This window comes from Lingula anatina, chromosome 3 (assembly GCF_051362555.1).
Source record: "Lingula anatina isolate TDL-2025a chromosome 3, LinAna3.0, whole genome shotgun sequence".
NCBI lineage: Eukaryota > Metazoa > Brachiopoda > Lingulata > Lingulida > Lingulidae > Lingula > Lingula anatina.
Genome location: NC_141769.1, coordinates 24,005,930 through 24,031,903, shown reverse-complemented (window position 1 = coordinate 24,031,903; position 25,974 = coordinate 24,005,930). Strand labels below are relative to the sequence as shown.

Below are 25,974 nucleotides of genomic sequence, written 5' to 3'. Positions count from 1 at the left end.
AGATTGCTTTAAAATGCGTTGGTTAATTTTGAAGTGACACTTTTTTCTCATCTAGCACATTTGGTAGCATTGTAACTCAGCAGCAGTAAAACACAACTACCCCAGTGTGCTATGTGTGTCGGGCTCTCTACTGCGGTTAGACTGGAGGTGAAGAGGCCAAATGGAAGATGGCATGGGTGTGCCCTTAACGGATAAGCCTGTAAATTAAACTTAGTAGGGAAACTGAAGCATTGTCAACTTTAGGTAGATCTAATTTTTTTTTATTATCTAAGTTCCATTACACTTACGTCATTTTCGGAATTCTCGCTGTGATGTTTACTTTTATTTGTGTGCATTTTTTTCTTTCTTCGCGTCTGTTGTTTCAAAAACCTCACCAAATTGTTATTGCTATACTGACTGAACAAATAATAATGTTGAATGGGCTCATGATACATAAATTACGCATGGATGGATTGGAAAAAATGAAAATGAACTTACCAGAAACCTTCTCCCTTGCAGCATGTGACTACTAAAAACACATCAAAGTAAAATTAAAAATACCTCACCACTGGAATTGCAAATGCGTTTATTACTCATGAAAGCAGATCGAACATTTTGATAAAACTTCCTATTTCCTCTTAAATTATGTGCATTTATCTAACTTTCTTTATACGAGTCCAAATCTCTGTAAATACATGATCCGTTTGGTATGTCCAAATAAGAAACATTTTGAATACTGGATAATGGCAATTCTTCAATTGATTAATTAATATTGTTTCAAGCCTCTTCGTATTGCTCTCCCAGTATATCAGTCCTGGAATGAGATATTAAGCCACCAGTTAAATAATCTGTCACAAAAGTCAGGCAACATGGTTGAGTGTGTCCTTGAAATGTAATAATTAAAACATATTTATAAACGCGCGCGCGTGTGTTTGATGATCATAATAATAACATAGTTAATAATGAATAATGACAAGTTATTTCTTTAAAAAACACAGTGCAAGTACGTTTCAGTGCTACACGAACTTACATAAACCAATCACATATTTATCTTCACAAGCACCACTGTCACACTGAGTATGAATCCTTACATATATTCAAGAACTGAGAAAAAAATAAAGTTACTATCAGCAAGGATAAAAATCAATGGTCGAGTTGTTCTTACCTTCCGGCAGAGTGAGCACCTTTCCCGACAGACATCACAGACCGTAGTGATTTGCAAAATATATAACCCAAAGAAAGCGGTCACTTGCTTTTCTGTAAACGATCAAATGAATAGAGAAAATTTAATTTTGTTTCCTTTTAAGTCTTAACGTTGTAAGCATGTTAGAATCTAATGTATCTAAGGCTCTATTCCCATAGATTTTAGATCGATCTATCCCCGCGGGGAGTCTCACTAGATTACTTTCAGATAATCCGACTTAAATGTCCGTCCCGCCTACTAAAAGCTGTAAGGGGGTAATTAACTTTCGTGTCCGCCCGGCTGACAGCTACATTGTATTTAGCGTAAACCCCCAGGGAGTTAGGTCGATCTCAAGTAGGTCGATCTAATCTATGGAAATGGGGTGTAAAGAATTTCATTTAAAAGAATAGATGTGAGTATACATTTAGTATGCAATTAAAAATTTTGAACTAAATAAAGATGATATAACTAATGAGTAACAAGAGATTGGTGTGCAGGCTCTTGTAGTCTAGGAGGAGAAGCGGCAACGGTGACATGGGGGCGGGTACGGCGGACGAGACTGGTCGGGACTAAAACCGCCTACGCTGGTGGTACAATAAGATCTTAGGCAATGATAGTGACAGAAGAAATACCTGGGGAGAAGTAATCATAGAGCCTAACAGCTAGTTGTTTGGATTCAGCTACCAGTGTGACACGCTGCACATTAAATGTAATGCAGGTTTTTGTAGCGCTGATCTGGAAGACATAATTGAAAAGTAATATATTATTAAAGGCCCACAGCAAGCGTTAGATCTTTAAATAAGATAGCATTGCAAAAATAATATTTCTAATAAGTTTGACTTAACCTTTATTTACCAGTTAAGACTGCACTTCATACCTAAAAAGCTCTCAAAATCACGATCTAAATTTATACACCGTTTTTTTTTTTTAAGATCTTAAAGTGATGACTAAAAATGCCAAAAACAGGAGGCTAATTTCTCTCTACCAATCCTTACTACGGTGTCATGTGTATCAAGAAATAATTTACAGGTTTATTCTTGGGGAGTCATTATTGTCCTGATGGAATTCGTACCTCATCAAAATAAAGCACTATCTTCCTGTACGCTTTCTCCGTCTTCCTCAGTGGCGAAAGATATGAAATGCTCTCCAGATCAGCCTCAAATCCACTAGGTATTCCGATCTCTAGCACCGCCATGCCGCTTGCTGGGCTGTTCTCCAACCACCTGAATAAAAATATACACTGAATACGTTAAGTGAGTTTAAAACACAATCGTCAGTGGTTTTTGATAAGCTGAGCAACAGCGTCATTGCTAGTCGGGTTAATTTCAATCTCATTGGGCTTGTTTCACAAAAAGCAGAGGGATCTTTGGCTAAGCTATACATACTGCTTAAATCAAAGCCTGCTATGCACAGTCAACTTTTTCGTCTAATGGCTTTTTACACTTATTGGTCCGCAAAAAGTGCACTTATAAATGCACTGAGCTGTTCGTTACAACAGTCACAAAGTACGTTCTTAACAAAGCATGGAACAACACTGAAATGAATTAAAAATAAAAGTAATCCCACTTGGTATCTTAACACAGTTTGCATAGCTATTTTCCCTCATTTGTCCTCCCAATATTATAAAATCAATAAAATGCTGTTGCACACGCTTAATGAACAATATAGCCCTTCTGTGGGTTTCTCTTCTAGACACTATGGGTATTTTAATTATCGTGCATCATGGACACAGGATTTTTTTTTTCCTTTTCTGTGGGTTGCGTACTTTGAGCAGATCTGGACCGTCACCAAGTTCCCCAATTCATGCTCCACCTGAGACGCTTCAACAGCAAACGATGCGTCCTGCTCCACTGTTTTTGTGCTGTATGACACGGACACCTACAAGATAAACTGGGGTATCGTTGGATATTTTATGATGAAAAAGAATGTATTATGAACTACTCATTTACAAAAATACTGCCTATATTATTTTCTAATGTATTGTCTTGTTGTCTTATTTGTATTTATATATCCCGCCCGGGTGTCTTACCTGGAAAAGCGCACTTCCACTGCCAGTTGCCGAAACTGTCACTTGCTTGGAAGCATCTGGGAGCTTTAAAAGTAAAACTGGTGCGGATTAAAAACTATGATACACACACTCAGTGTGTGTGTGTGTGTGTGTGTGTGTGTGTGTGTGTGTTTGAGAGAGAGAGAGAGAGAGAGAGAGAGAGAGAGAGAGAGAGAGATCAATGCGCAATAGTAAAACTACCAAAGGCATCATGTTTGTATCTGAAATATAACTTAAAAAAATTCATAATATATCTATTTAAATGTTATGTAAAAGCAAAAAAGACTTAGGGGACTATAAAAATGAAACCAGACATAAAGACCTTTGTTTAATAATGATATTCACACCTGTAGGACGATGGTATTATCCCCCCTAAGGGTCACTTGATTGGAACTTCCCTCGGCGTCAATGGTGACCTGCATGTCCGGCCTAGAGCCCGTGTAGATATCTACAGTAAACACAGACAGCGCCTGTAGAGCCACCACCGTGGCCTGCAAGACAATAAGAAACAGTAAAATAGATGAAATATAAAAAAGTGGATATCTAAATATTGTTTCGGAAAACCCTCATCCCGAAGTTGATGAACTGCACAACTAGTCATGACTATGGACCGATACTCGGATGTCCCACACTGGAACAACTGTTGACTTATTATACTTGAAGATGGATCCCCATGCGCCTGCCGTTGGATAATAAAAAATACCTGCCTTTACTGAGAAGAGACCCCTGTATGATCAAAGGTAAAAAATCGATTAAATTGTCTTTGTCAAAGCGAGCTGTCCGCGTATATTCAGTGGGATAAATTAGGTAACTTACGTACCGCAGTTGAAGAGAACCCTCCGCAGGTATTACGCTGGGAAATCAGCCATTTCATCAGAGGTATTCCTCCTTGCATGTCCGACTTCTCAGCATACGCAAGGAGAGCGTAAGAAATAATCTCCACATTGATAGCATTGGCCTGCATCTCATATGTGTTGCGATACCCACCCTCTGGCTCGGAAGCACCTTGTGAAGTACAAACGTACCATACTGTAACAAATCATTAACCATAATGTGTAGTTATATTCCCTGAAGAAGACTGTCTGATTCAGGGATTAATATTATGAATGCTTGAATAGATTTACTTGCTTAATTGCGTTATAAGAGGGCATTTCCAAAGATTTAGATCGATCTTACTAGATCGACCTAACTCCCTGGGGGTTCACGCTAAATTGCAGTCAGCCGACCGCGCACGGAAATTAATTACCCCCTTACAGGCGGGACGGACATTTAAGCCGGATTATCTAACAGTAATCCAGTGATCGAGACTCCCCACGGGGATAGATCGATCTAAAATCTATGGGAATGCGCCCTAAGTCGGTCATGTGCTACCCATTTGTTCAGCTGTACATATGAAGTATTTACTCTCACATTAAAATAGACTCAGTGGCTAGGTCTTGCTATAGCACTGAATAAACCATTTGCACCATTCCTCAGGAGCAATTCTATCCTTGTCAAATGCCTTTCCAGCAGAGGCCACCGGTCATAAATAAGCCTGTCGGTTACACTCCTGGTGTTATGGTTCATGGACAGAGAGATTTTCCACAGCAGATTGATACCAAGCTGGATTATGGTGTTCCAAGAGTGGATTCGATGCAAGTTAAGCCTGCTGTTTTATCTGATCAGTATGATGGTTTCACATCGTGGTTGAATTATCAGGTTCATTTTGATATGGTTGCAAGATTGAATGGATGGAACAATTCCCAGAAGGCGGTGTTTCTTGCAGCGCAATTACGTGGTTCTTGTTGATCTACCAGCCTCATCAAGACAGAATTACACTTTTTAGTAGCTGCCCTCAGTTAGCGCTTTCATCCAGGAAAAAAGGCAGAACTTCATAGGCAGAATTACGCGAGCATGTACGCCGACTAAGAGAGAGTCTACCAGAACTAGCACAGCCAATACAAAAGGCTTTCTTACAGATCATAAGGAAACATGGGTCAGGATGTTGTTGATACCTGTATGATGGCTCGTAATCAATTCATTGAGACATTGCATGACAGTAGCATGTGCATGAAGATCCGTGTAATGTAACCAAAGACTTTGGATGATGCTGTAAACTATGCCCTAGAAATTGAGGTAATACAGTCATCTGATTCACACGACAGGGGGTCAAGATATCCCCAAAGTCTTGATGAACATCCAGATAAGTATAAGGACATTTGTGAGCAATTAGTTGATATCCAATCAACCATCTTCCAAATAAAAAAAAATGAAATGGCACAGAAGAAAAGGTCCAAGTGTTATGGTTGTAGGAAAGAAAGGCATCTCATACGTGATTGTCCAAATTCAAAACCCAAGCATGCGGGAAATGCTAGTAACCGGATAAGTGGGTGGTTTTTTGGATGCTGAGCAGAAATCCAGACCCAATCATTATGAATCTCACAGGACAAAGTTCCGGCTCCGTCCACGATGTTCCAGTTATTTTTTTGTGGATTCTACCTCTAATGTTACATTCTCAATTCCAAACTGTTTGATTAAATACTGGAAGCCAAGAAACCTGAGTTTAGAGTTGATGGTAAAAACCTTTACCAAGCAGATGGCACCAAGTTGATTTTACATGAGAGAGAAGTTTTTCCAGTCAGTTTAAAGAATCAAAGTATCCTTACACGGATGGTTGTCGCTGATACTTCAGTTGATGCGATACTGGGGATAGATTTCTTTCGTGCAAATGATGCTGTGTTATATGTTTCAATGGGTACTTTGACAACGAATGGTAAAGATACTGTAGCTAGGGAAGAGGAAGATGAGTTATGCTGTTGCAGAGCCTCAGTTGTAAAAACGGTCACCATTCCCCTCGCGGACATGAAGTGATCATTTCTGCTACACTTTTATCAAAAAGAAAGTCTCCTTTATGGGGTATGGTGCAGCCCTTGGCACAATTTCAAAGTAAGCATGATGTGTTGCTGGGGGAATCTTTAGTGACTCCCAATAATGAGAAATACCTTTCAGAATAATGGATGTCGAGTCTGAATCACATGTCATCTATAAAAGGACACATGCTGCAGTTTTCAAGCAATTCCAGATTCAGTCTGTTGAAAACGTAGCTCAGTGTTTTAATGCTTCTAATGATGTTACATTTTCCCCCTTGACGTATACTTAGAGAGTGTGGAGCATCTGGATGAGGGACAGTGTTAACAAGTAGCAGGTTTGCTCTCCAGATACCAAGATGTATTTTCATTTCAATAAGTGGAGTTGAAATAGGTCCTAGGAAAGTGGAAACCGTGTTGTCTTGGCCAGTTCCAAAAGATGTGCATGAACTTAGAAGTTTTATAGGATTGTGTTCCTACTACCGAAGGTCCATTGGAAATTTTTACGAGGCAGTAAGCTGTTTGAATAAATTGACTGAAAAGGTACAAGCATTTTGTTGGGCATCTTCCTGTGAAGATGCGTTCTTTCAGTTAAAACGGTTGCTGACCTATACGCCTGTGTGTTGGACACAGATGCCAGCAATACCTGCATTGGAGCTGCTCTCTTAAATTCAGGATGGAGAAGAAAGAGTTACCGCATATTCTAGTAGAACTCTTAGCAAGTCAGAAAGAAAATATTGTGTTACTAGCAAAGAACTCTTATCTGTTGTGACATTCACCAAGTTGTTTCGTCACTATTTATACGGTCGGCACTTTTTGTTGAGAACAGGAGGACACTTTGGAGCACACTGTACAGTCTTGGCTCTTAAGGAAGGATGTCACTGGTCAGGCATGGACACACAAATCATTCGTTGGGTACGGCAATGTGATGCATGTGGTGCTGCAAGGAATCCTACAAAGAAGCAGTGCAGTAATGGAGAGGATTGGGATAGGCATTAAAGGCCCCTTTCATGTAACAAATGTAATCAATCGATCTGTTATGGTGGTGAGTGATTATTTCAGTAAGTGGACAGCTGTATTTGCAATTCTGAACCAGGAATCTGAGTCTGTGGCAAAGAAGTTGGTTCCGGAATTGAGACACAAAGAAGTATCAGTGCAGGCGGGGAAAGCTGCTCTCTAGCTGAAGTTCTTTCCCCATATCAAGAAGACCTCGACGTGACAGATTGCCTCTCGAAAGATGAATGGCTATTTTTTTTATTTAACTTTATAAAGTTCGTAAAAACTTAGTGTTCATGTTTAACTTTAAAATTTGCCCAAAACATTGATGAACAGCAGTAATACGGACAGTAATACATTGAAAGCGAAAAAAACAGAAAGACTCTCTTATTAAAATGGGGAAAAACGTAACAAATTATTAATTATGTGTAGTTACGTTACCTGAAGAAGATTGACTGGTTCATCGATTAATATTATGAAGGCATGGATAGATTTACTTTAATGCGTTATTAGTCGGGCATGTGCTACCCATTTCAATAGCCATCTGTACAGCTGTACATGTGCAGTATTTACCCTCACATTGTATTTAATTCAATTGCTTGGTCTGGCTATAGCACTAAATAAACCATTCGCATTATTGGTTGGTTTAGGTGTCGTTTACACGTTTCAATATCTTACGCTGTCGAAAATTGTCTTTGCACGGTCCTCGGATGCTGATAGGTAAATCAGAAACCCTCAAAACTCATGAATTCAAAGCGGAAAACTTCATTTCATGCTGATTTTGACTTGATGATTGTATTTTGACAGTTATAAAAAATAATAAGGCACACTTACCTCTGAGTAAATTCGGTATCAGAGCTTTGAGACGATCAAAAGCCACAGCTGCTTCGTAACTTATGGCTTTTTGCAGAGCATAAGATGAAATAGCCAAACTGTAAGGGTTGGATACGGACGCAGTACGGTTCTCCAAGTAATGGACGGCATTCTGTATGGCGTTCTGTATATTATCTTTGGTAGACTGAAATGGCGAGAAATGCATTAGTTGGTAAAATGTTTTTTTTCGGTTAAAGTTGCCCATAGATCAAGTTCGTTCCTATAGATTAAGTTTGTTTAAGTTTCGTATCATTCCATAATTTTTTCTGTCTAAAAAACTGGTGTCTTCCTAATGTTAATATCTTGTGAATATTCCCTACAATATTTTTCCATTTCAGTTAAGTCTGCATTTTTATTTGAAAGAATATTACTAGTGGAAATCTTTACAAAACATGTAGAAAAATATGTAAATTAACAAGATTTATCAGATAATATCCAGAAGATAAAACATTACATTTGATATACTAAAAGAATATGTTTTTCAATACATGATATAGTACTTACCAAATCTTTATGTTCCAGTAAAGTTACAGCCACATAGGCAGTCAGGGATACAGCTGACGCTAAACCAGCCTGCAACAACAGCGTACAGGTATGGCATATAACTTGAATATAACTTGGACAATACGTGCTCAAAAACATCACCAGAATTTAAAAAGATATATTCACCTTATTAAAATATTGATTTAAAAGAAAATATCAAATTGAAATTATGGAATATGAACGAAAAAAAAACTTAAAATATTCAAAAATCCATTCGATGTTATTGGTCTATTCTATGTTTATTTCAAAGAGGGCAACGGATTTGAGATAGTGAACCATGGTCAATTAATCTGTGGCAAAATACACTTTAGCGCCCCTTTTGCACCAAGTCTACAAAGGCCCAAAACAATTAATTCAAAAACCGTTGTCCATCTTGACTTTTACATGAAATGGATTCTCTACTTCTGTATATTTTAATATTTGCAGAATTGACTACCTGCATTGCCTTATGGACCAAACTCCCAGGCTCAGGAAAAGAGCCATCTGCGTTCTGTCGGCCAATTATCCAGTTGATGGCCTTAGTGATAACCTCATCATCGATCTCGATATGGTAACCTGCCTGTAACAAGGACTTTGTTACGAATGCAGTAGCCCTGAAATGGTCATGTTAAAAATCCTCTCACTACTTTTATCACACTAAAGCATGAGGAAAACTTACAAATTCTTGTTACATATCATTATAAGTTTCACTTTTACCAATTATCCCCATCCGTACTCTTGTAAGTACAAAGCTACATTTACTGCTGTCGACTATTCACTGCAATATACTGTCCAAACCACGGTTTTGCAAGATATGTAAACATGTACACATGCAGGTGCAAACAAGCTTAGATACACAGGCAACCATAATTACAACAGAACGTGAATGATGAATAATACTGTATTAGGCAGGGGAAGGGACATACCTGTTGTGGGACATAGTGGACACGTGTACCGCCCACCCACTATGACTTAGAACGTACCCATTGTTCCTCCGTTCCCTCACCTCCACCACTTAAAATAATGTGACAATCGAGACGTGACATAATCAAACAAATATTTTCTCCATGTGCCCTGCATATTACATTTATAAAAAAACTACCACGCTCTACTTTATATGGACATTTTCGATTGAAGCGAGGCAAATTTTACTAACTTTGTGCTTGCTCTCTGGCCCCCTTTAGTAATTCCATGGGTCTAAGTTTGATAAAACGACACGTCCACGGAGAAACACACAAATGACTTACCACATGCTTCCGGAAGGGTCACTTTTTCCAAATGAACTGAACGAGCCGTCCGCGTGCTGGTAGACAAGTACATTTTGGTATCCTGTAGAAAAATTCAATAAAGTTGGTTATTTTGGGTTTCCCAGTTTCGTTTAATCCCAACAATACCCTGTGTATAACGAGTTACCCTGGTTACATTGAATTTTAGTGTTGGTTAATATAATGTATACCCTCAGTAGACCCGTAGGCACTCTAATTTACATGTACAGCCGGCTCAGCAGTGTTTAACTTTACTTAAATTTCACAGAAAGAATTGTGTGCTTTACACATAACTTTTCATATATAAGTTCTGTTTCTGTCAAATGATGTGTTGAGAAGTGTCGAGTGCTGATTTCTCTCTGCATGTGTATTGTAGTACAAACTGGAGAGCCGATCATTTCAACATGTCTGTTTTTAAACGAGCAATATTATAAGTAACAACAAACACAATAAAGGCACTAATTTAAGAGAGAGCATATGAAATCATTGCCGTTTAACATCATTTCTTTCAGTCACAACAATGATATAATTCAAGTAAAGCCAGACAGCATTTTTTTAATTCACCATTTGTTAAAGACAAGCCATTTGAAATATATGTACTCTGATATTTGAAAACCATCAGCTTTTTTAGTAAATGCGAAAGGGGATTTATCTTCTGACAAGTGACTTACAAATTTATCAGTTGGGCAAAGGTTTTAATTTACTTATGAAACACAAACAACTATAACGCATAGGCTTGGTTTTGGGTGCAGTACCTTTTTTTAAGTGGTCAATGACTTTATCCCTGACCTCTCTGTCGAACTGGTCCGTTTCAGCAAGATAGTTTAATAAGAAAACTGGAGTAGCAATGTGCATCAAGTTTTGTTCTGCATTACCAAGCGGTATATTCAACAAGCCGTCGATGTTGTTTATAGAGGGTCCCATTACATCATCTGAAAAAATATCAATGCAAACATAAGAGCAGAAATATTGATCGCATGGCCGGTAGGCGAATTTTCTTAATTGTTTTGTTTAGCAAGAGTTGCATGTAAATTTTAGGTCCTATTTTCTACTCAAAATGCACGTTACTTTTATCACCCATTTATAATTGTAATCATAAGGAATAACACATCCCCGCTTTATATTTTCATCCCAGCAAATTCAAATATTTTCCAGAACGCCACAAAAATAACACTTTACATTCTATGCAAATTGCATCCTTTTTGTCTTTTAAATTACACACCTGTGACAGTAGCAGTGATGTAGGAGGAACCCTGCACGGAGGTGGACGGTAAATCAATTTGGAACGTTTTACTATATGTTGACGTGCTAGTCAGGTCGATCACCTCAGCTTGTGTGTATTCTTGGCGGACGCCCTCGGCCTTGTTTAAACAAAATACAAAAGCTAATGAGGGGACATCAGAAAGAAGGTGTGAAAATACAAGAAAAGCTTAAGGTGCAACAAAGCTGTCGACTGAAGTCAAAATTGATGAGACAATATACTGTATGTTCCGCTTACCAATGTTTTGTGCATTTCATCAATATTTTGTTATAAAAGCAATGTGAAGATGACATAAGTGATAAAGAAGGTATATAATAATGAAATGAACTGTGCATTGTACAGCTCTGAACCATTGGCCTTCGATATCATCAAAGACCGTACCCAACTATACCTCGACAAGCAACTGCTTCTTCAAGCCATCAATACCAGCCTCCGAGTTCGCTTTTATAATGATGTCAAATTTGCCCAGAGCAGTTGGAATAATAGGAAAAAACACGAAGACACCCTTTCCGTCTTTCACCTATAATTATATAAATATATTTCCCATTTATGAAGCAGTACATTTCAAGTTCACCTCGTAAATGTAAATAAAAAAATGATACACACTTTAATAAAAAAAAGGACGTACCGAATTCTCCTAATTTATATGTTTTTGGAGACCTTTGTGAAAAAGTATTCAGGGATCGGTGAATATAAAACACGTACATCTCATACATAATAGAGAAGGCTATACAACATTGGTCAAAAAGGTTGTCCCACCCCCAGTTTCATGTGCTTTTCTTTATAAATGATCACATCACAGGAGTTAATTGCCATGAATGATGAATTTCATTTCAGATACCATAACTAACATGATAAGTGGTGCAGAAAATACAAACTAGCGGTGAAGATATCTATATTTAATACCATTTATTCACATTTATCACATGTACCCCCTCAAATCCGATGCACAATTTTCATTTCCACAGAGGTAAAGAAATGCCCATTAAATTGAAAAGACACCACCAAATGTCACCAAATTTACACACATTTAGCAGTAGGGTGTGCTAGTTAAAGGTCACGTGTTTTTGGCGTGTGTGTTTACCGCGTATTATAATTATCTCATGTAGACGGCGCTGCTGCCTTCAACACGGATAACAATTCTGTTTTGTGGGATATTGTCCCATGTTTTCTTAAAACCTTGGACCACCCCTAAAGTCCCCTCTTGCAGACGGAATAAGATATAAGTTGGTAATGTTAGGTTCAGTGACCACAGAACTACCAGAACTTGGTTAACCATCATTAGGAAAAAGTTGGTTTTGCTGAAAAATCAAGGTATTTCTCGTATGCCTTCGATGGTCAAATTAGGGCCCCTAAACAAGTTGCAGAATGCTTTTGGAAGGTGTGTGCAGGATATTGTCGCCTGAGGTGTCAGGTCAGTCCACGTTTCGAGAGCATTCCAGCCCATGGTTTCAGTAAATTGTTCTTTCCGAAAAAGAACATTGTTGAGGCAATTCACTGAAACATTCTCAACAAGTACCTCACTCCATTTGTAAAAGGTGACATCAAGGATACTGCAGGCGTCATCGTGGAAATGCACTTGCACACAGTTCTCGTCTGCTGAGTGATTGTTGCAGAAACCCAATGTTCAGAGGATGGGCCAACAATCTTTGACCCCTGATATTAATCATTCTAAGCATCTGTGGCATGAAATAAAGTATGCAATGCGAAGGAGAACCAATCTCCTAATAATCTGAACCGACTCCCCCAATCTCTTTAGGAAGAATGGGACAATATCCCACAAAACAGAATTGTTATCCTTGTTGAAGGCAGGCCGCGCCGCCTACAGGAGATAATTACAGTATGCGGTAGACACACACGCTATTAGACACGTGACCTTTTACGAACACACCCTAATGCTAAATGTGTGTAAATTTGGTGACATTTGGTGGTGTCTTTTCAATTTAATGGACATTTCTTTGCCTCTGTCAAAATCACAGTGAAACGTCGGATTTAAGGGGGTACATGTATTTAATGTGAATAAATGCTATTAAATATTGATATTTTTACCGCTAGTTTGTATTTTCTGTTCCATTAATCATGTTAGTAATGGTATCTGGAATGAAAATCACTACTTATAACAAATTTCACCTGTGAGGTGATCATTTATAAAGAAAAGCACATGATACTGGGGGTGGGACAACCTTTTTGACCAATGTTGTATAGCAGGTACATATTGAAAGGGGTTTAAGAACCAAATCTTGGACTACGACGATATATACGGTACAGCTTCACGTACACTGTCTTTCTGCGTTTGTGCTTCAGATACAGTTGTTGGCTTTCCATCCGTGCCTAATACTATGCTCTTGAACCCGTCTGACTTTTCCAATATAACGTCAACCTTAAAAACAATGGTAATTTGAATTTCGGTTTGCGCGGAATTAACAGATATGCTTACATCTCTCAATATTTCAATTGATAACATTTTTAACCTCAGTGCACTGCTTCACCTTTCACTTTTTCCTTTATTTATTCATATGTTTTCTTGATATCTCTAACATCATTACTGGTCGTTAAAATCGAAATTTAGCACAGGGCACACTTGATTAAAACCAGTAATAAGGTGTATAGTTCAGATTTTTTACTTTTATTTTCACGTGATATATACGTGATTAATGAAACTAAACACGTTGTCTTACGTCCAAGTCAATGCCCATATCGTTCCAAATTGCCACTCGAAGGATCAACTTCTCTCCAAGCACGACCGAATCTGGCATGTACACTGCTACCAGGAACCTACGGAATGCCCCCAGCTACAATAAACCAATTATCATTCTTTCATTTATGAAGTAATGCATATCCTTTAGTGTGTATTTGATAAACATATCATATGATCTTGACACAACATATGCATATACGCATTTGCACATTTGGCACGAGTCAATGTATTGTTCAAAATAGTAATATACGCTACATATTTCATACTGTGTGGGTATCAAATATATTTTGCTAATATGAGCTACACATAAAGCTCAAACCACATTAATGCATTTCGTAATCTTAAACCCATTCGGTTGCACCTCCGCTACTATATGCTAGCGAGAAAATTGCCCTGCTCGCAAAATTTATTAATTCTGTCTTCATTTTCCTGTGATATAAATACTATTAATATTTCAATCACATTATTTGGTGAAGAAAAGCAATGTTTAGATCACCTCTGTCTTTGCCACTCCCAGACCGGTTTCTGGATGAACTGCAATCGCATTGACTGCCCATGACGAGGTACCACCTGGCAGTATGACATTAAGTGAAGTCGTGCCTGTTGCACTGGGGAATTAACAAGATAAAATTAAGGAGTTAAGTCAATTCAAAGTCTCTCGTAATCGGCAAAAATTAACTTTGAGCAAGTCCAATTGTCCATGTGAAAATACGTGAAGGCAAAGCACTGTGTTTCAGACTGCTCTATTACCCATATACATCCAACGTTTGGTATGAATTCGTGTATGGTAAATTTAATTTAGGGTCTAAGAAACCTTTTTTAAATGCAAATAGATATACGGTATTGCCAACTAATACCCTAATGTGACACTGGTCCAAAGCCAAGTTTCTTTAAAATATGACTGCATTGGCTCTATATCCGCCAAACTGCCAACGTCATTATTACTTTCTGCCTCCCCTAACAAAAAAAAAGAAAAAAAAACGATAAGATACATAGTTAGGCCATGGCAAGGTCTCGTTATATTTGGGAACCACATGGAGGTTCACACGCAAATGCGTCGTCATAAAACCCACTGAAGGAGGCATAGTTATCTTACATTTTTATTAAGTGAATACATATTACAGAGGAACTGAACACACATTTCACAATAAACATTGTTCCCACCTTGCCATAACGGTACATTATCAATTTGCCCATCTTTGATTGAAATTTATTGACTAAATTGTTCGATTAAAACAATGTGTAATAACGTTGATTTCGACGTAGAACGCTGTTCTACGAATGGTTCTAATAAACGCACATTTTGAATGCTAAAACACATGATTGAGCTTTGCAACAGAACTTAAACCAAACAAATAAAATCGTTTGCGTTATTCGTCCGTTTTATGTTCTCTATCGACCGTTTGAATAAACTATTTTTTTCACATTTCGAAAAGAAATGAAAAAACTGCCCAACTTACATGCCGCTGTGTTTTTGTGACTGTAGATCATAGTATCGGTAAATGCAATAACACCAAAGTTCTGAAATTAAAAAAAAAAACTTTTCTAAGATTGTTTATGTAACATTCTCTTTACAGTGCAATGACAAAAGTCGCTATCATTATATATCCATTTTATGAGATTATAGCAGTTTTGCCAGTTGACTGTAATGATTGTTTTAGCATATGCCAAATGGAATCACAATGCATTACAAGCATGCCAATCAAAAGTCCGATAAAATAATATTCAGCATATGTATTAAAGTAGGTTAACGTTGTTTGGTGTTTGAAAATGTAGAAACAGCCGACTGTTGATTAATCGACTTGGTAGCTTACGTTTTAAATTCTAACACTTCGGTGGTTAAACGAATTAATAATTGGTTACATGACTCAAACACTTCATCGGGTAATACTTGAAGCTATTGATGTCTTGTTCATGTTTGACCACCACTTGGTCCTCGGATACAACGAACAAAACCATTTTACTTCATTTTGATTGAAAAGAGACACGTGTACTTTACTTGGAACATGTCATAGACGTCAATGCCACCTATCGGAATGATGTTCTGCAGTATGGAGCGCTTCTTCCTGGCAATGTTTGTCTCTCTCTTAGTGTCATAACTATCAAGCTCTCTCAAAACCTTAAGTGAAGAATACACAATCATCTCATTTTAATTAAATTACGTTGAATAACGGGAACGAGTATCCCACATATATAGCCTATAATTCGGTGTAATTTTTCATATGGTAAAAAATAATTGTGTGTGTTTTAATTGAAGTAAAACGTCCACTTTGTTTGTTATCTCAATAGAGTTAGCAAGGTATGTTGGATGACCTCGTATTTACCCTGCATTTCATTGTAGGGAGAACCTTTTATTCATTTATTTATTTATTTATTTATTGACATTTGTTTTAATTGAAACAATGTTTCTTGTGTGACAAATATACAGTATGTGACATTCACTACAAAGTTCATTAAGACTAATACCTTCTCTTCCGTAAAGTCGTCATGCAGGTATTTAAAGGGGAGCAAACTTTGGTCTATGGCCAAGATCCCCACAAACGATCCAGGATCGGCACTCAATGAAATGCTTACTTTTTGCCCAACTTCTGCCCTGGTATCGTCAAATTTTATGGACACCTAAAATTGACCCAGAACAAGGAAAACAATGAAAACTTCATATAAATAATAATTTATAAAATGTTGCATTTGATTATAAGGACAGCTTGCTATGAACAATAATTTATTAAATGTTGCATTTTATGTGAAAAACATGGGGTGACTTATTACAGAACCTAACACTCACTGCTAATCGATAAAATCACACGACAGTTTAATTCATGATATGGAAAGAAACCGAATTCAAAGAACTAACAAAATCTAAAGGTGATTAGAATTGTTCCTCGCATGCGATTACCTGGTTTTTAAATGCTCCCTTTACATTGAAATTGAGAACGTCTGCGACGACTTCGCCGTCACTGCGTACATAGTAGGCGGCCATCTTGGATTTGGGTGCCATATCTGGGGTGATGGCAACTTTAAAAGTCATGTTGGAGTTCAGGGACACTTTATTCGTTGACACAACATTTCCACCGGCGATGACCTACAGGGATTAAAACGTTATTAAAACAGTAAACCTGAGTTTCAGAGCTCTCTGGGAACTCCTCTCTCTACTATCAGCATGTACGTCTCTCTCGTGTCCAGGAATGATAGGGAGGTGAGTTTACAGGGTTTTAGCTCTGCATCTAAGGGTGTTAAGCAGTAGGCGGATCCATCTTATTAATCTGTTTAGCGTGATGTGTTAATTTCTTATGGTCATTGCACTGTTTTTCTCTCAAATCAAATGTATTACAAAATGTGATTAATATACCTTAAATGACGCAGATCCACCGTGTTATAAATTCCATATAGTGTGAAGAAACACCTCAATTCAAGATCAAGCATGGCAGGAGGTAAGAAGGAATCTAGTTTATGTACTCCTATTAGAATATTTTTACTAGCTACCCGGTTTAAATGTTGATGATATTTAGTTCAAAATTGTAAAAAAAGTGACAGTTTGGCGAATAAACATATTCTTCCCTTTCTAATCTAGATAATCAAATAAATTATCTACAGTGTGATGTATTATAAATGAACAGTGTCATATGTAGTGTGCAATTTTCTGGAATTCACATTATCAAAATAATAGCAATAAATGAAACAAAAATAACCAAAAATAATACATCAATAAAAGGGAAATCCTTTACATCCATAATATGAGCAAAAATTGTTCATTAGCTTGGTAGTTTGATCATAAATCAAAATTATCAAACACGAGCCCAAATACTTTCATACCGTTAGTAAACGGTTTGTGTTTGATAATTCTCATTTACATCCATATTGCATTACACGCATGTTTTAAATCTTTCTCTTAACCAAATGCACATATTGCGTTGAGCAAGGTGATGACTGAGCTTTCTCCGAGTGGTATTGGTTTACGGCCTAAAGTTTGAATGTTATCAGAAAATGGCTTTCTTACCAGATAAACCAATGTGGTTACGTGTTCTGTCGCCTGGACTTTAAATTCAGCATTACTCCCCACCTTTAATTAAGAAAACAACATTTAAATGTTCCAGTTTTTTCATTGTGTGTTGTTCGTTTGTTAATAATTCCCCGAAATTTAAAGATAAGAATATGCCAAGCGTGTTTACGTAGTATAAAAATGCATTTGTAAAAACAACATGATGAAACTAAATAATGAATACGACTTGCTTTACCTGTATCGATGGCGTTTTCGATAAAACCTGAATATAACTGTCGCTAGGAGACCTAAAGCCATAAACGGTCAGGTATCCAACCTTTGATCCGTAAGTAAACTGCGATGAATAAGAAAATTAAATAATCATGTTATTAATTGATATTCATCGTAAATAATATTTTATTAGTACACTTGTGTGAAGGGAAAGGTGTCATCACACCCTCAGCTTCCAGACAAGAAATGTATCTGTTCATGTACATCTTTTTGCACTTGTACTTCATTCATCAAGCAAAAATTTCGGCTAACCTGTCATTTGGCGATTTTTGTACATATATAATTATCTTAATTTTTTTAATTGATATATATATATATATATATATATATATATATATATATATATATATATATATATCTTGTGAGCACGCTTTCTGCTCAGAATATTCATCGTGTTTTGCTTTATATTCATAAAGTTTGGAAATGTAACATAAAACACATATACAAATTATCAGGGAAGCGGAACACTTAACTTCAGATTTGGGAAAGCACGCTACGATTCTGAATCGGCGGTTTAAAAGCGATGACACCGTTTTTTCGTGAGTTACACGCCAAAAAGTGGGAACCGGATTTAGCTTATTTAAGAAGTCTCATTTAATATTCTTGCGACAGGGTCATAACGTCTTCAATGAAAAGCTCCACTTTTTACGCCGAGCCTTAGGGCCGAATCTGAATGGGGAAACAAAACTGTGAGCTAGTTGTGGTTCAACTGTCGTGCGTGTCTGACGGAAACGAAAATAGATTACACGCATAAAGGTTATAACTTCTGACACCCTCAGATGACAGGATTTCCTTACACAGTGTTGTTTTATGATAAGCAGAGTGTATTTCAGATATTTAAATCCCGAAACTGATCGACTGGTGCAGTCCTCTGTATGGGAGATACCGGGTAATACTTTGTACTGAATTAGAAAACGGAAACAAAGGTAACGCACAGCTTGATTTCTCCACCCATCAAAATTTGCGACCAAGAGCATGTTTTGTTTTTCTCTAGCGTGTGCCGTAAATGATCCCAAATGACCAAAAAAAAAAAAACATGACGTTTCTATTTTGACACCTTTCTTTTCCACAGTGTATAGCTGCAAAACAGACTGGTATATCTGTGTCCCAGATTTAAGCGCTGTTTTAGTGTTATTTTCGGATAAGAATAAAAAGTTTAAAATACACAGCAATGTTTAGAAACACAAAATAAGATAAATTTACCCCTTTAAACATGCAGCACACTCACCGTAATCCAACACAAAGGAATATTTTGACAGATTTTTAAAGACGATAACCCATTGTAGTTACCCAGTGTCGTGGACATGCATATATACAGGTACATGTATAAAGTCTATACTCACAATTAAAATTAAATTCACCAAATATAATGTAAGTGAAAAGAAAGTACAGGATAATTGATATATTTGGACCCAATTCAAATCAGTACCGTGAATGCGATTTCGGTCGCTCGGTCTTGGCTAACTTCCAAGTCAAATCGAACAATGCCGTCATTCGGTACGCTCAGTTCCTGAACGGGTTCTTCAACTGTCTTATACTCGATAAGAGGTTCCCAGTAGGAAGGCGGAAATTTTTTTAAAGCTTCGGGTATCTCTAATGCATATGTAACCCGAGCCTCAATCTGAAGTTTCTGGTCCTCCCCCTCAATTGGTGTCCCATCTACAAGGCTCAGTTTTACCTGTTGTGATATAACACGATACGAGCTCATGTACAATGTAGAGATATTTCTTCTTTGGCGCATAACTTTATATCTTTGCAACTTATGAATGAAAATTAAAAGTGTTAATAGTATTCCTGACCAATAAGAAAATTGTATCAGATATAAATTGTAGATCAATTTTCGTTAGTATTGACATTTTTTTCAGACTTTGGTAAAGTTCTTTGCTAAAGTTCGCCCGAACCACGCTTCAACTTACAAAGCCGGTGTACGTAAGTCCCGGTTTGAAAACCTTTGGGGTGGACCCCAGGATCTCTATCTTGTATGGCGAAGAATAGAACGTAAATTCCGACCACACAACCTGTGAAAGATCTGTGAGGGTTTCTTTGACAGATGCTTTTACTTGCACTGTTTGATACTTCTTTTCAACTTCACCAAATTGACCCATGGAACCCACGAAAAACTCAAAGTCTCCTTTTCCGTCAACCTTTTCGTGAAGAAACGTGGAAAGTTATCAATATAATTTATCAGTAGTTTCTATTATAGCATATGTCATTGCATTTTTAAATCATAATTATAATTATAATAGTGTACTTCGTTAAGGTATATTTTCTTAGATATTTAAATTTTTAGGGATATGGTATGTATGTCTCCATTGGAGCTCAGATCTATTCTTTTATTCATACTTTTTCGCCAGGCTGAGCTGGTGAAAATGTTCAAGATAAAACATGTATGATCAGAGTATCGCAATGACTTTCAGGTTCACAAATATACATGTTATCCAGCCACACCTTTTCAACCTCTACTCTGAATCCATTATGAGAAATGCTCTTGAAGATTATGAAGGTAATGTCAAGGTCGAAGGAAATGTGTCAAACCTGAGATATGATATAGTCCTAATTGCTAGCTCTGTGTTCAAACCTCAAGAATCGTATGGCTTGACAGGGTGAGAACAGAAAGCAACAAAGTTGGTCATTTTCTTAACACTACGAAAACAATTATGATGAAGATACAGAGGATGTAGGGAACAGTCATACCCTGATCGATGCTGATAAGGCTGAAAACGTGAAACAATTCATCTATCTTGGTGCAATATTCACTGACAAATACGATGACACTCCAGAAATTAAACGCCGAATTCTATTTGCGAAGAGTGCCACAATCCCCTTAACTAAGGTCTGGGAAGACAAAAACATTTCTCTTAATACAAAGAAGAGACTGCTCAACTCTGTAGTTTTTTTCAATAGCTTCATATGGCGCGGAATGTTGGGTGATGGAAAACCAGATACAGAGAGATGAGAAAGTTTTGGATTATGGTGCTACCGGCGTGTTCTTAGAATTAGTTGGGTTACAAGGACTACGAATGATGAAGTGCTGAGACGATTCGGATATGAAAAAGGACTGCTTGACTTCCTCACAGAGAGAAAGCTCACCTTCGTAGGACACATTCTGAGAGGCCAACAAATGGAAAAATCATCACTTATAGGAACAGTATATGGACCTCGAGGACCTAAAACGACATACAACCACGATCTAGCCGTTCAAGTAGACAGATTGGCATAAAACAGTGGCCAGTGGAGAGATCGAGCTTTTATTGTTTTATTGGGGGGGGGGGGGGTACGGCGGATCGGCTCCGATCAAACTTTTTTGATGACGATGAAATTTTAGACACTTTGGCATTTGAGTTCTTTGAACTTAACGAGGAGATTCATGAACTATAAATGGGGCTCATTTTTAACACCCCAGCCCCCTCGAACACACTCTCACATCTAGCAGAAAACTGCCACTTTCAGCAGCCTGCTTGGCTTCAGTTACTGCACTGTATACTTACAAAATCCAATCGTTTTATTTGGGAGTTGTCCGTTAAAGGCAGTTCTGCATTGCCAAAACAGTCCACCCCTTTTCCATCGCTGTACCTGGAAAAGAGAATCGCACTTAGACAGAACTTGAAACGACACACGGAGTATTTGTTTACACAGTTAGCCGAGTTCTAAAAAATACGGTTACCTCGTCCATAAAAGCATACATGCATCTTCCTATCCTTTCTGAAAAAGATCATTCTGCTAATATGCTTTTGCAGGCTGCGATTCCTTCATGCCAAACAATGAGCATTTTCGAAAGCTCAACAAAATCACAAAACTGTTCCACTTTTCCACTGTAATGTGCATTGTATATTTTCGGTTGATGATACTTACAGCAAGACTTTCCAGATTCAAGTAAATTGAAAAATGTCCCTACCGTTCTTCTGTTGAAAATCGGGCCATGAGGAATACATAATTTCTATTTTGGAAACGTATGCCAAAATTAGATGCAAACTTCGATTGAAATAAACAATTACATATGTACAGTATTCTGGTAGACACGAATATAACCACAATTCTTACTTAGCTACCACGCTTCCACTGATAATAGTGTCTGTGGATGATACGTAGGATGGAATGTTCATAGCAACATCAAACTTTGGTTCAACTGAAAAAGGGAAATATGTCAGTAATTGCATAATGTAATGGGTGAGAATCATCTAACAATCAATGTAAAACGACCCGTTTAACCTTTTGGAGCTAATCAATTTGCTTTCATCTATATTCAAGACCTATTGCATATATGAGTTTATAAAACGCCCGTTGACACTGGATCTACAGCAACTAAATCTCGGCTCCACTTTCAACAAGGCACAGTTCGGTGTTATATGTTGATGTTTGCCTTGATCCTCTGACCTGATCGAAGTGGGGCTGAGATTTAGGCCTTATTTTTAATGGACGGGAGTACTTACTGATCCGTCAACTTAGACTTCGTTCACATGAAAAATCTATTTTCTAAAAATCTATTTTCTATTCGCGGTATATTGTGATCACTCCGAGCGCAGCCGAGAATTAATTACAGCTTTGGAAGTAACTGGCTCGCGCTGCCAGTAATTACGCCACGGGGTATTCAGGGCACAGACCGTGATCACAATATACCGCAAAAAGAAAATAGATTTTTAGAAAATAGATTTTTCATGTGAACGAAGCCTAAATATGGATGACCGCACTTCAAAAGTGATGCCGCTGATTCACGATGGTCTCCCCGCCTCGACACACACCATTAAACGGATTAAATCTCTGCTCCGAGGTTTAATTGCTAGGCCCCTGCAGCGACAGCGCGTGTGGAGACGGGGAGACCATCGGGAATCAGCGACATCTCCTTTGAAGTGTGGTCGGCCATAATTAGTAGGTGGATCAGTTAGTACTCATATCATCTATTCTGAATGGGGCCTTCGAGGCAATAAGTTGGCTCTTCTTTCATGTAGGTTTCGCCATTTCTGATCCGTGGATCAGTAGATCATCGGATGTTCTATTCTTAATTGCCTGATTGCTTTCAAGTGGGTTGCCCATATTTGATCTGCCAGTGAATTAGTCCGTGGTTCGATTTTTCTGAATGCACCTTAAATTTGACCACTTCTAATACGTATCCACTTTATTTTCCCTATATTAAAAAACAACTCGAAAAGCAAAATAGTAACGTCACGCAAGCCACGCAAGTCATAGCTTAGCGTAAGTCTGATACCAGCATTCTGTCTTTAATGTGACAACCCACTTGGGCGTATATTGTATAAAAAGTATTTATATAAACGTACCGTATTCAGTTACAGTGAATTCCTTTTCTTCAGTTTGGAGCTTGGTAGAAAAATGTTGAATAATTCAACAGAATAATTGAATATTTGAACAGATCATGTTAAAGGGATAACAACTCTCACTAGTGGGCCTGATTTGGTCTTAAGCTTAAAGATCGCCTCAGACTAGTTTTAGTCTTAAATTGCACTTTAGGACCAAATCAGACCCACTAGTGTCTTCATATGAGATCTATATTTCACTATAAATACATTGTAAACAACTCATAGAAATATAATATATTCTATTTTGCTACAAAAACGACAGTAAAAGCAATAAATCTGAAATGTGCTTGCTATCTGACCATGTGACCTCCGTAGAAAGATTTACTCTGTAATGATCTCTTAAGAGATTATTACAAAAAAACGAACTTTTTAGAAAAAAACAGGGACTAACTTTTAATGTAGAAATGGATTCATTTACCATTGATAAGTATGAAAAAATGGCTGTTTACCCCAGGAAAATTCATTTTTTGGCCAAAATGAACAGTTGTTATCCCTTTAAGTGACAGGATGTTTTACAATTAAAACTTTAAAATATTTAAGCTGCATGCACGTTTTTGCCAGTAACATAGGAACTGCAAAACAGCTAATACGCTTAAATCCCAGAATATAATATCATCATTTTAATTCATATAATATGATCACTAATTTGAGCTGCCATGGCCAGTCTTAGCTAGATATTCTGTGTATAAATTTCATTTCACATCGTTTATAGTTGAACCTTTAGTAATTTACTGGAGCATCCTACTTTGGAAATAACATTATGACGTGCATGTTTCTACGCTTTCAGAAGTTATTAATTCAATAAATATTAACAGGTTCAGCCACAGCACTAACGTACATTGTTTTTTCACAGCCATTCTCACATCATTTAACTCTAACTTTATATCAATTCACCAATAAAATATTCAGCTTGTGAAAACTTGATACCTACTGCCGCCGTCACCCTGACAGTCCAGGCGCCGAGCGGAGGTTGATCAGAGAGAAGAAGTTCAGCGGCTACAGCTCCTGGAGACTCCTGGAGATCAACCCAGCTTTTGATTTTGTTATTCGACGGGTCCTTTGGTAAAAGATGTTTAAAATTATAAGGCATGGGAGACACGATTTTCTGGACCAAATTAAAGCGCTTCCAGTAATCAATCAACTTTGTTTGGCTTGATTTTTGTCATCTTCACAAAGCTGTATTTATTTTAGAAGAAAATGATAAGGTAGTTAAGCCGTTCGACTGTAACTAAAAGGTATCAAAAAGGCGAACAAAAGTGGTCTCTATGGGTTGCTTGACGCTTATGGCTGACATAATGACTTTACAGCTTACGTAAATTTCCACTGTCAGCGGTCCATTGAAGCTTTTCAAGTCGGGATATACAACCAACGCTCTTATTCGCACTGGGAGAAAAAGAGACATCCACGTTAGAAATTGTACCAACATCTTTCTTGACATAACACTGAAACAGTAAAGGGTGTGCTATTGTGAAGGCACTTTGGATATCACATTACATTTCTATTAACTATGAGCACACGGACACTAAGGAAGAATAACGTGAAAATTGGACTTTCTACAACCGTGTAAAACTGACCGGTCTGTCCTTGTTTGTAGATGGGCTTGTCAGTCTGAATCAAGATGGACATTGTTTTGGTCTTGAAAGTTACTTGGGATTCATTATTGAAAGTCAACCCTCCTGTCCCATTGACGCGAATTTTATATGTCCCAGGAGTTGCATTGGTTGGAACCTGTATATTCAAAGATGATGAGAAAATAAAGCGAAATCTAAAGTATGTTATAGTGCATAAATGATTCACTTATATCTGGCAAGCAAAAATTATACCTTTGCGGTAATCAAAATGGTAAATATTGTATTAATTTATATACATTTATCAATGCAACGGCTTGAAGCCAATAAAGGGAATTCTAACGAAGTCGACGAACGTTTGTAGAATAGGGGAGAATGCGGGAAACGCTATCTGTTACCTGAAGCAATAAAGTCCCTGGCTCTCCTGAAAGTAAACATTGATGGAGTTGCAGGAGTGCCAAATTCATGCAAGAAAATTCAAAACAAAAAGTGAAAGTTGAATAACGAATTAAGATCACTATATCAAAGGGGACACGTCTTTACTTGCATACTGCAATGACGAACGCTGCATCGAAAATCGATTTTCTCAAAATGCTAACAGCTCCCATCACAGTCTTAGCTCTGCAAGTGCGTATGGCTAATTTATGATTGATTTGGCTTCCTATGGCTAATAAAAAGGTACAATTATAATCTTTAAAGACAACAACGTTTACACTTTCTGTAATAATACCTGCTTCAAAATTTCCACTCTGTGACGTGAGAAATACGTTGTTTTTGGCCATAGTGCACGTGACATTTACAGGTGCACTGGCCCTGAGGATGTTCACACCCAGTTTTAATGGAAGTCCCGGGCGAATAGCATTCGGAAAGATTATCACATACGACCTGGAATTAGAGCGAGATTTTGCTGCTAATATAGATTCATAACAATACCTTAATCATGGTTGTTGCAACCATGATAAAATTACCCCAGTGACCCATGGAGGCCCCGAAGCAAGAAAACATAGTTCATTGGAAACAAATTCTAGGGTTTGGCGGCATACTAGTGCAAAACATCTATTTTCATAAAGAATAAGAACAATTAGGTCCACTTACTTGTTGTAGGCAATCGCCAGAGTCAAGCACAGAGCTATGCACAGTATGATACGCAGCAT

General features: G+C 37.6%; 1 protein-coding gene across 1 annotated transcript; it reads right to left on the bottom strand.

Moving 5' to 3' along the window:
• LOC106170633 (CD109 antigen-like) lies at window positions 1–25,974 on the bottom strand. Its single transcript, XM_087008743.1, has 36 exons — window positions 25,916–25,974; window positions 25,551–25,705; window positions 25,219–25,244; window positions 24,827–24,980; window positions 24,565–24,635; window positions 24,180–24,309; window positions 21,982–22,066; window positions 21,429–21,513; window positions 20,921–21,046; window positions 19,857–20,084; window positions 19,370–19,618; window positions 17,906–18,004; window positions 17,668–17,730; window positions 16,567–16,752; window positions 16,137–16,289; window positions 15,670–15,789; window positions 15,131–15,191; window positions 14,528–14,627; window positions 14,167–14,278; window positions 13,651–13,764; window positions 13,251–13,352; window positions 11,364–11,492; window positions 10,934–11,072; window positions 10,467–10,643; window positions 9,694–9,775; window positions 8,904–9,060; window positions 8,429–8,497; window positions 7,886–8,069; window positions 4,030–4,214; window positions 3,557–3,700; window positions 3,192–3,254; window positions 2,928–3,040; window positions 2,235–2,385; window positions 1,795–1,897; window positions 1,145–1,236; window positions 1–793 (listed from the first exon to the last, which is right to left on the bottom strand). Exons 1-36 carry the CDS (start codon window positions 25,972–25,974, stop codon window positions 788–790), a joined length of 4,272 nt encoding a protein of 1,423 aa, XP_086864869.1. The 3' UTR covers window positions 1–787.